The sequence below is a fragment of the Callorhinus ursinus genome, unplaced genomic scaffold (genome assembly GCF_003265705.2).
Source record: "Callorhinus ursinus isolate GAN/ISIS: 27379988/994484 unplaced genomic scaffold, GSC_fseal_2.0 scaffold85, whole genome shotgun sequence".
NCBI lineage: Eukaryota > Metazoa > Chordata > Mammalia > Carnivora > Otariidae > Callorhinus > Callorhinus ursinus.
The window spans coordinates 2,375,257-2,386,312 of NW_027397147.1; the positions used below are offsets into that span (position 1 = coordinate 2,375,257).

The 11,056-nt window shown below is 47.4% G+C and overlaps 1 protein-coding gene across 1 annotated transcript; it reads right to left on the minus strand.

The window, feature by feature from the left end:
* Window positions 1–1,162: 1,162 nt before the first annotated feature.
* Window positions 1,163–11,056, minus strand: NDUFAB1 (NADH:ubiquinone oxidoreductase subunit AB1). The gene is made up of 5 exons (XM_025855476.2): window positions 10,854–11,056; window positions 4,478–4,594; window positions 3,127–3,214; window positions 2,109–2,205; window positions 1,163–1,322 (listed from the first exon to the last, which is right to left on the minus strand). Exons 1-4 carry the CDS (start codon window positions 11,019–11,021, stop codon window positions 2,114–2,116), a joined length of 465 nt encoding a protein of 154 aa, XP_025711261.1. The 5' UTR covers window positions 11,022–11,056; the 3' UTR covers window positions 1,163–1,322; window positions 2,109–2,113.

The window sequence follows — 11,056 nt, forward strand, 5'->3', positions numbered from 1 at the left end:
TGTGCAGCTGCCAAGGGGTTGTAGAACCAGAAGACCAGGTGACCGCAGATGTTAAACTGGTCCATCCCCATGTAAGGAGCCACCGCGGCCTGTTTTTGTCCACTTGTGGCTCTCCAGCACCCAGGAGGCACTCAGGCTATTTGCAGATCAGATGCTGCTGTCCAAGAGTAAGGGTGCTCCTTACATGCCAATCTGGCATCTTCCAAGAACTTGTAAAGTATTAAAACATCTATATAAGGTGCTTCCTGTTGCTGGAAAAGGAGGCATGTCTGTCTCCTGTGCCTGGAGCGACACAGCAGGAACTGGCAGCGTCGGGCGGCCCCGGGAGGGACCCCAGGCCCGGCGGAGGCAGTCAAGCCCTTCCACTGCCTCAGCCCGCAGCCCCGGGAGTCTCGGCCAGCTGAGGGCCCCTCACAGTCCCTGCGCTTCTGTGTTACTACTTCCTATGCACCATAAGCCCTGGACTCCCTCCCTCCTACAAACCATAAGTTTCGGTAAAAGTAGAGCAATTATTTGACAGGTCTCAAACGAAGTCTCATCAGGAGCAGGTAACTGCCTGCTTCCGCCCCGACACAGGACCTCACACAGTGCTAAGAATAAAAGAAGCAGCACTGCTACTTATGATGTAGGACAAAGGGATCCGTGTCAAACTGACCTTCCAGGAGCAAAGAGAGCTTTCTGTCCTCCAAAAGTACTAAATTCTATTAATTTGGAAAGAGAGCCATAGGACAGGGAGGAAAAATCAGTCATATATGCTGGTGTCAGCGAATACATCTGATAAACTTAAGACAAAAAACATTTTTCAGGCAAAAAGTCCTTTTTTCACTAATACTCATTCCTTACACTGAAGGCAATGGAAGAGAAACTTACTTCAGATACACTGCTAGAAAAGTCATTTTTTATATGCATGAATACCAATGACTAACCAGACAAATTTTTAAAAATATTAAGCAAAGTTAAGACTCGGGGTGCCTGGGTGGCTCAGTCAGTTAAGCATCTGACTCTTGATCTTGGCTCAGGTCTTGATCTTAGGATCATGAGTTCAAGTCCTGCACTGGGCTCCACACCCAGCAGGAGCCTACTTAAAAAAATAAAATATTAAGTAAAGTCAATATAAACAAGCACTTTACAGGCACTGAAAAAGTGGAGACTGAGAACAATGTTGGCTTTATAGATTTATTTTCCAAAGGAAAAAACAGACAGTTTAAATACAAGTCTAAACAGAATTACTCTGTCAAAGGCAGCAGTAATGCCAAAACGCGTTCTCACTTCCAGACACTCGCCAGCATCTTCTGACTCTTCTCTCAGTGAAAAAAGGGGGTCTGGCAAAGACAAAGTTAGGTCAGTGTTTCTTTTTGGTGCACTGACTTTCAATGACTTGAGGTGCTCAATCCAGGGTAATCAAAGTTACACTTAATACAATGTTTATTAAAAAAAAAAAATCAACTCCTTGATCATACTAGAGCCTGAAAAACAATAGCTAATGTCTACGTACAGACTTCTTTACCATGTGCTGTTAAATAATTTGCATACACTACTGAAAATTTTACCTTCAGGAAAACCTCGGGGAGGCCCTGTCATTATCCCCATTTTACATCTGAGGAAAGAGGCATAGAGGCTAGGCAGTCTGCCCAAGATCACCAGACTTACAGATCCGGACAGAGTGGAAAATAAAGTCTGCTGTCTGACTCCAGAGTCCAGCCTCTTAACCAGGAGGCCTCTCCTGCCTGATTAAGAGTCAGGCCATCTCAGCTTCCAGAATAACGGGCTGGGCTGACTTTGGGTCTGAAACCGAGGGCGGTGAGGTCTCCACTTCTGGGTTACCCTGCTCAGTGTTTTGTACAAGACTGCTTTTATGAGGAGGGCTGACAATCAAGGAAGTCCTGTCCAAGAATGAATTGTTCACGGCCCGTCTCAAGGATAAAGATGATCACTAAGGCCAGCCCCTCTGAGTAGCAGAAAACCAGAGAAGACCTATGTTTTATAACCAGTGAAAATCTGTCAAGCATTTCCAATGTTTCCATTTCTTCCTGAGTTTTACTTTATTGAAGAACTACAGAGAGGTTAATTCTATGGGAGGACATCATTCTGTAAGTTAAATTATTTACCTGATTTACTCATATACATCCTTCTTATCTGCAATGTAATCTACAATTTCTTGTGGACACATTAACTTCTCCGCATCTGTATCAGGAATTTCAAACCCTAAAAGTAAAATGTATAATGCATGAGTGTAGAAAAACAAATCCTTTAAAATTAAATGCATCTCAAGCTTCCTTACCACCCACACGTACATACATCAAAATTTTCCAGCAACCCTGAATCCCATTTAAGTTATGGGCCAGTTATGTTCAACAGTTATATCATATTGGTATAACAGCTGGTTCTTTTTTTAAAAGCTGTAATTCATAGGATAGAAAATTCACCCATTTAAAGTATAAAATTCAGTGGTTTTTAGTGTATTCACAAGTTGTGCAACCATCACCATCATCTAATTCTAAGACATTTTCATGAACCCATCCTGTTCCCATCCTACCCCTAACTGATACCATCCCTCTAGTGAGCATAATCTGTGAGGAATTTTAACGATGTTCTGCTCTGTAGGATAGCACAGAAGCCCCTTGGCTTTCATTCAGGAAACTTACCCAAAAACTGAGCCATGGACCCTTAAAAGGTCTCCTGTGCACAAGTGTCTGAGAAACAAGCATAACCTGGGAGTGTGCATGGGAGGCACGGCAGAAAACCGGGTGTGTGTGTGTCCCGGGCACACCCAGTTACTTCTCTGGGCATGGCCATTCAGGGTGCTCAGGTGTGCTCAGCTTCTCCATTGGTGAGGTTCTGCCGTCACCTTGGAGCCCCACCTAGACCATCCAAATCCCATCCTCCCCCAGGCTGCTTCTGGTCACTCAGCCCTCGGCACCACACTGGGCCCTCTGCTGGCCCCATGCCAAGTGTGTTCTAAGTGAGTGCACCATCCCTAGTATTGACTTCATCTGACAGTAAGCACGTGGTGGGGGGGTGCTGTTTCTATTTCTGTATTTGATTCAAACTCCAGTTGTGACCCCCAGCATTTCTTCCACCTAAATCATGAATCACACTGTGCAGACCCCAGACTTAGCCTATTACCAAATTCGTCCTCCATGGCCATGATAATTTCCACTTGGTCCAAACTGTCTAAGCCCAGGTCTTTCATAAAGTGGGAATTTACTGAGAGCTGCAAGAAAGGAACACCAGACACAAAACTCAGTCTGACAGTATTTGCTTCTCAAGATAACAGAGGTACAATGTCACTTAAGCATTACAAAGAAGATGCTTAATATAAAGAGGCCGTATTTTAAATAAGAAGAGTGATAACCAGCATTTTATGTTTAACCTGTGCCAGCATATACTTAGTGTGCTTTATATGTTAACTTATTCAAGCTTGTTTTGAAAGGATTAACAATATACACAAAGCTAACGATGGATTTCACTTTATATATTTTATTAAGATCTTTGATCACTGCTTGGGAAAACTATCTTGGGGACAGAATGTACAACGTGGTGACCGTATTAACGCTACACTGCATATCTGGAAGCTGCTAGGACAGTAATCTTAAAAACCTTCATCATAAAAAAAAAGTTTCTATAATGATGTGTGGTGACGGATGTTAACCAGACTTACCATGATCAATTCACAATTTTTGGGGGCGTGGGGGAGAGAATCCTATCAGGCTCCATGCCTAGTGCAGAGCCGGACACGGGGCTCGATCTCACAACCCTGAGATCATGACCTGAGCTGAAATCAAGAATCGGACACTTAACTGAGACACCCAGGTGCACCCCTTTTTTCCCAATTCACAATATTATACAAATATCATTATGTTGTACACCTAAAACTAATGTTATATGTCAATTAGACCTCAATAATAAAAACCCCACTATCCTACCTACACAGCAGATTCAATTATTACAGAAAGAATTTGTTTATGCACCTCTATGAGAAAAATGCCAGTGGTTAAGTTAAAAAAGCAAGGTGCAGAACAGTGTCTGCAGTATTCGATCACTTATGTGTGTTTTTAAGAAGGAGAGTGGGGCGCCTGGGTGGCTCAGTCAGTTAAGCATCTGCCTTAGGCTCAGGTCATGATCCCACGGTCCTCCCTGGAGTCAGCTTCTCCTTCTCCCTCTACCCATCCCCCCACCCCGCTTGTGCACACGCGCTCTCTCTCAAATAAATCTTTAAAAATAAAAGGATAGGATATAAAGGTCACCTAGTACATAAAATATACATAAACATACATATGTGAATACACTTCCTTGCGTATGTATTGAGTATGTCTGGAAAGATACACGAGAAGCTGATTCCACTGGCTGCCTCCCAGAAGGGGAACTGGTGGCTGGGAGCCAGGGAGACTTTTTACTCAATATCCTTTTGGACCCTCTGAATTCTGTACTGATTAAATACTCATTTAAAGAAAAAACATTAAGCCACATCAATTACCTTTTCTGGGTCAATCTTGTCATAAAGTTTCAAGACATAAAGAACACGGTCCTTGATCCCCTCTAACGTCAGAGGGGGTGCATCACTGTACTGGCGGCACAACTGTGTAACGGGAACCTAGAACAAGGGCAGGGAGAGTTGTTGAACCGAAGACGAATGCACTCACTTACAGATACCTTTCAGAGCTTTTAGCGCTTCCCAAGAACCACCTCCTTTGATTCTAACTGTAGCCATTAGGCCACCCAGAGTCACAACACTGGGTTATTTTCAGAAGCCCTAGCAGTCCAGCAGCATAAAAAATGGGCCTCCCATCCCCTCAGAGCCAGGACCGATCCCCCCCCCCCCCCCCCCCCCGCTGGCTCCTGCATTCAGCGCTCCAGCTCTGGCCACTCGTCTGGCTCTGGGAGACAGGCTGCCACTAAAATCATGCAGGATCTGCAGATGAGTGTCTTCTTGTGGCACCTTCTGCAGTGCCTAGCCACTGTCACCTTTAATCGACACACCTGAGTCAAGATGGCACACCCGGAAAGAGCTGTCATGGTAAACAAAGAGGCAGCTCCCTGGAGGAGCGCACACAGGAAGGTCCAATATGGCCCCTGACCTCAGTCAGGACAAATGAGCAAGCTACCAACCCCCACACGAGGGAGCCCTACAGACCTCATAGTCCAATCTGTTTTCCTTCGGGGGAGGCTTGTCTTACTGCCACCAGCAAAACCATGAGCCTGAGTTTTGCCATGATGGGAGTAATATCTCAAATGTCTGTGATACTAGCCTACTTGATAATCAACTAGGTATTAGGGTGTTGGCTGGATTCTTTCACCAAATATGGAAGGAACTCCAGCTTAGAGCTCAGCAGGCTTAATGCCATGGAAGGCACAATACAGAACAAGAGGAAACAGAACAGCTGTCTGACATTTATGCTCACTGCGGAAGTCCCTAATCCGAACTGGTATGTTTACCTTCTAAAGGTGATGTTAAGTCTGGAGTTCTTAAGTAAGTTAATTTGGAGTTCTTACAGCATTTCCCTTTAGAAAGTGGGTTTGCATGTTGGGGCTCAGGTCCCTTGGGACTGACAAAGGTCTATGAAAATCATAATAAAAAACACTGCCTAATGAACCAAACCTGTATACACCTCTGTTTAAGAAATATTTATCTTAAAAAAAAAAAAAATCAGGTACTGAAATCAGGTTTAATCAGCAAGCTATAAAGAGATTAGATGAAGAGCTTTCTGGATATTCTAAAGGATTTCTCAGTGCTTTCGGAGTTGAAGAGTACTGGTTCTTTTTTGTCTCTATGTATACAGCGTCCTTTCCTTTCCGACTGCAGCGTGGGTTAAGGAGACCGCCGCTATGGGAACATCTCCAGGCCTACTTATCCACAATTGCTCGAAGTCTCCGAGCCACAAATAAAATGAAACAGCAGAAGGGAAAGAGACAGAGGGAGGAACAATGAGTTAAGTGGTGATGACAGGAAAGAAGTTTGAGCGGGAAGGATCTAACAGAGGCCTTGTCTGTGTGCACATCAAGAAGTGGTATGAGGGGGGACTGCTGCTGAGGAGAAAGAGAAAACCGGACCTTCGCTGCAGAGCCCACGAGGAAGGATGAGGCTGGGGATGGCAAACTGTACGCAACTACCCAAGCGGCCCACTAGGGGTCAGCCCAGTCCCCAGCCACACCAGCAGGTGCCCAAACTTGGGCCAGTGGGCATGACATGGAGAAATTAAAGAGGTCTCCACCTGGAGAGCACAGGCCAGTCCGAAGGGGGGGGGCTACAGTGGGCTCAGCACAGGGCAGGCAGGTCTAGTGGGTGACAGCTCAGACTCTGGAATAAGACCGCCCACATCTGTACCTTGGCACTAGCCATATTAGCTGTGTGGCCTTGGGCAAGTTACTTAACCCTCCAATGTCACAGTTTCCTTATTTGTAAACTGGGGCTAAGCAACAGTACAAAGCTCACAGCACCGCTGTGAGGCATCACTGAGGGAATGTGAAGGGCTCAGAACACTGCCAGGCACATCCACAGTGAGTGCTGCCAAGGGCTGTCCAGGAGGATCGGGGTCGAGACTCTGGCGGTAGTGTGGCCCCAAAGTACTTGATCCTACTCCTTCCCTCTCAAGCCTCTCCTCCTGGCCTCTCTACGCACTTCTTACCATCAGTCAGACTGTGGCGCTGCACTGGGCACTTTACAAACCATCACCTCCTTTAGTTCTGACATCAGTCCCATTTTACAGACAGGAAACAGGAGACAGAAAAAGGTATTCCGCCTCAGGCCTTCCCAGCTTGGCCCCTGGGGAGGGCCTTACTGCCTCCTTCCTGCTGGATCTCAGCTGTTAAAAAAAAAAAGAGGAGGCACAGAACAGGCAAGCAGCTCAGCAGTGTCCCCGACAGTCAGCAATGTTTCTGGCGGTGTTTTTCCCCAAGATCTACACTTAACAATTCTATGTGACACAAGTCACTTCCCACAGCCATCAGAGAAGGCACTGAGTGCAGGAAAAGAATGACTACCCACTAGACTAGTAGAAACCAATAACCTGGTTCCTCCCATCGAAATGCATCTGTCTCCACTCAGGTACATCTCTGACTAGGGGAAAGTGAGGAACCTCAATTTAAAGCTCAGGAGGCAGCTTTTTTTTTTTTTTTTTTAAGGTTTTATTTGAGAGTGAGCGAGCGAGAGAGAGCATGAGCCGGGGGCAAGGAGAGAGAGAAGCGGGCTCCCTGCACAGCGGGGCTCTATGCGGAGCTTGATCCCAGGGCCCCCGGATCATGACCTGAGCCGAAGCTTAACCAACTGAGCCACCCAGGTGCTCCCAGGAGGCAGCTTTAAAGGCCAGCTCTACCAGCTGCCCTGGACAGCTCCACCCTGGTAGCCAACATCTCGATGTCAGTTTGGAAATAAATTCCTTAACTGTCTTCCAAAACGCCTGCTTGTAGACCTCTATTCCTTGTCGGCCACCTGGCGCTCTGGCCAGACACCTGAGAGCCTACCCCCACTCTTCCCACTGTCTCACCATCCATGTTTACTAGGCCACCCAGCCTGGCTGATTAGGAGGAAAGATCTCACTTATTCAACCAACCTTGTTTCATGTTCATTCCCTGCAACCTAAACAGAACATCCACATTCCTCAGCACCCTGCACAACATGCCTACCTCTTTACCTCAACTCGGGTCCCTCCATTCCACAGGCACCCTGAGGGTCAACCATAGGAGTGCCGGGCTCTCCTGGCCTCTGCACATGCTGTCACACCCTGCCCTTTGAGACCGTGCTCACCGGGGGCGCTGGTTATGTCCCTCCTCTGTGCTGTGCTCACACCTGTCCTCACGTGTGGCTCTGTCTTGTCTTCATACACAGGACTGTCTCAGCAGCCTACGAGTCCTACCTCCTGTGCCGAGCACTGTGCTGTGGGTTGGAACTACAAAGATAAATAAAACATGACCGCTGCCCTCAGAGAAGCTTATGGTCTAATGGAAAAGATCAAGCCAAATAGATTATTTAAGTTGTAATAAAAATGTGGCAAGAGGGGCGCCTGGGTGGCTCAGTCATTAAGCGTCTGCCTTCGGCTCAGGTCATGATCCCAGGGTCCTGGGATCAAGCCCCGCATTGGGCTCCCTGCTCGGCGGGAAGCCTGCTTCTCCCTCTCCCACTCCCCCTGCTTGTGTTCCCTCTCTCGCTGTATCTCTCTCTGTCAAATAAATAAAATCTTAAAAAAAAAAAAAAGTGGCAAGAGAGGTGCCTGGGTGGCTCAGTCGGTTAAGCGTCTGCCTTTGGCTCGGGCCATGATCCCAGGGTTCTGGGATCGAGCCTCATGGCCAGTGGGGAGTCTGCTTCTCCATCTCCCTTTGCCCCTCCCCTCGCTCATGCTCTCTCCCTCTCAAATAAATAAAATCTTAAAAAAAAAATGTGGCAAGAGCCACGACAGACGTATTTGTAGGCTGCTTCCTGAACAAGAGCTGTCATTCAGTCCTTGACAGGCAAGGAAGAAAGAGATACCAAACTTGGAGTTAGCCCTGGAAGGACAAGGACATCCGAGGAGGGAAGGCCAGGCCAAGAAAATGAGGCATGGGAGTGTAGTGGGTCTGTGTGGGAAGAAATGAGTTCATGTTGCTGGAGACTGAAGGTTAAGGTGGGGCACAGGCTCTGAGGCTCAATAGGCAGGGCCCAGGGCTGCAGACACCTGAAAAAGACAAAACAGCTGAGCTCTCCCTGCACATGCGTTTTGCCTTCATCTGGGTGCCGTTGCCCCACAGAACTCTTTGGAAGTCCTCTTTGTGCTCTGGCTTTGAGACAATTCAGATATGGGGCCCGCTTGGGTCAAGTACAAGACTTCCAGGTTACATTCTAGGCCACTACCCTTGTTTTTCTTACCTTCTGTTTTATACTGTCTCGTATTTTTATATCCAGGAGAACTGCTTTAGCTCCTTTTGGGAGGGTAAAGAGTTGGAATATAAATGAAGAACTAGATGCCCTAGAGTCAGCAAAGTGGATGGATCCGAGGAGAAAAAATCTAATGGAACAGAATGGGTGGAGTGAGCAATAGTCCCAATGAAATGAGCAAGGGCTGGAGGTGGAAGTTTGGGGTAACTGGGAAACAGGCAATAGCAGAAACCAAGAGAGTGAAGACACAGACAAGGAAGAGACTGTGGTAAGAGATCTTTGGAACTTACCAACATTTAAGGATTAGACAAAGTGCCAAAGGGTAGGAGCAGAGAGGTAGAGGGAAAGAATGAACCAAGACAGTGTAGAACAGCCTCGGGAACACAGCGGCAGAGAATAAGCTGGCAAGTTTAACATGAGGCTGCAGCATCCAATGAGATATTAACTAGTGTCTTTCTACTAGTGTATCTCTAAACCCTTTACCTAGAATAAGGTCTAGTACATAGCTGTCCCTCAGTTTCTTCGACTGAACAGGTGTTTACTCTCTCTTCAATCAGCAAAGGATGTAAGGTGGTTAAATGGGAACACTTAGTCAAAACCACTTTGTTAATATAAATACAATGGTCCTTCCGCTGTACATGAACCAAGCAGAGGTAGTGGGAACATCTCTGAGCACCCTGCTATTCAAGGCATGGTCCAAGGACGAGCAGCAGCAGAAGCTTCTGGGAGCCCACTGGAAATGAAGCCTCTTGGGCCCCTTCCCAGAATCTGTATTTTAACCCAAGGCATCTATAACAATCAAGTCTGAGAATCAGTGCTCTATGAATAAGGACAATCACTTTGCATTTTAGCTTAACGTGGAAATCAGTCTCAGGAACAAAACACTTGGCAATTCTATATAATGCCCTTTTAACTTCAGGGTGACACTGTTAACCTTTTGATTCAGGCAATGGGGCTAGTGTCTTATGAATTAATCCACTGCATTGTCAGTAAATCTCAACCCTAGCCACACAAAATAATCACTTGGTGAGTTCTAAAAACAGACACCCAGACACCCCAGCTCTAGAGACAATGACTAATTTGACCTGGGCATCCTTGTTTTATTCTAAATGTAGTCAATACTGAAATACTGAAACCACAATTAAGTTCACAGGTTTGGGGGGGGTTCTCAATTTGGCCTTGAGAGTCTATTCTACGTTAAGGCAGTAGTTCTTGATCTTGGCCAAACCCTTTAATCATCTGGGCAACTTAAATGGAAACCCATGCCAGGGCCTCACTCAGACAAGTAAATCAAAAGGTGGGGGGAGGGTTGGGCAAGAGATTTTTCCCCTCTTTTAAGCTGCTCAGGTGATTTGAATGTGCATCTAGGGTTGAAAATCACTGCCCTAACCAAAATTTCTGCCTCAAAGGTTTCATCAGACAGAAAAGCTAGATACTACTTTCTTCCTATCTTTTACTTCCAGGAGGGCTGTAAACAGGCAAAAGGGATTAGGGAGAAATCCTGGGCGCAGACTAGTCTGGAGAAGGTTGTAGGCCCGTGTGGCTTCTTTTTTGTACTCTGTCATCAGTTTTCCCCTAGAAAGCTATCACAACATTTGTCATTATCACCACGACTAACGGGGACCAGTATTTGAGTTTACCAAACACCCCAACTAGGTGCTCTCAAAACCTTGCTGCACCTCCACGAAGTAGAGATAGTACCCCAACTTTGCCGTTGAGACCGACAATACCGAGGTCACGAGACTGGCCCAAAGGTTCGATAAGTGGCAGCCAGCATTCGAACCCAAGGGTGTTTGACTGGAAGGTCTGCGCCCCGGCTCATCAGCACTAGGTCACCTGGGATCCCAGCAGGGGTCAACCAAGCACCCTGAGGGAGTGGGATGGGCGGAGAGCCAGATGTCTCCCGGTCACCCCAGCCGCGGCTGGCGTGGCCCCGCTGCCCGGCCCCTCCCCCCACCCCGATCCTTGACCCCTGCCAAGTCCCAGCAAAGTCACCGCGAGTCACCTGCGCGAGCACTGAGGCTGGCTGCGGAGCCCCAGGCCTCGTCCGGGCCCCCGCGGGGCACAAGGTGGTGCTGAGCGGCCGGGCCGCGGCCAGCGTGGGAACCCGGGGTAGCGGCACGAAGGCCGCGGGCAGCCGTCGGACACAAGCGGAAAGGACACGAGAAGCCATGGCTACGCCGACCCAGGATGCACTGCGCCGTGCCC

Excerpts from the sequence above, each read along its gene's own strand:
- NDUFAB1 (XM_025855476.2), bottom strand. The coding sequence starts at position 11,021 with ATGGCTTCTCGTGTCCTTTCCGCTTGTGTCCGACGGCTGCCCGCGGCC. Across the intron at positions 4,595-10,853 it reads CAGCCTCAGTGCTCGCGCAG|GTTCCCGTTACACAGTTGTG; the intron begins GTGACTCGCGGT and ends CCCTTGTTCTAG. Across the intron at positions 3,215-4,477 it reads ACAAGATTGACCCAGAAAAG|CTCTCAGTAAATTCCCACTT; the intron begins GTAATTGATGTG and ends CCTTTCTTGCAG.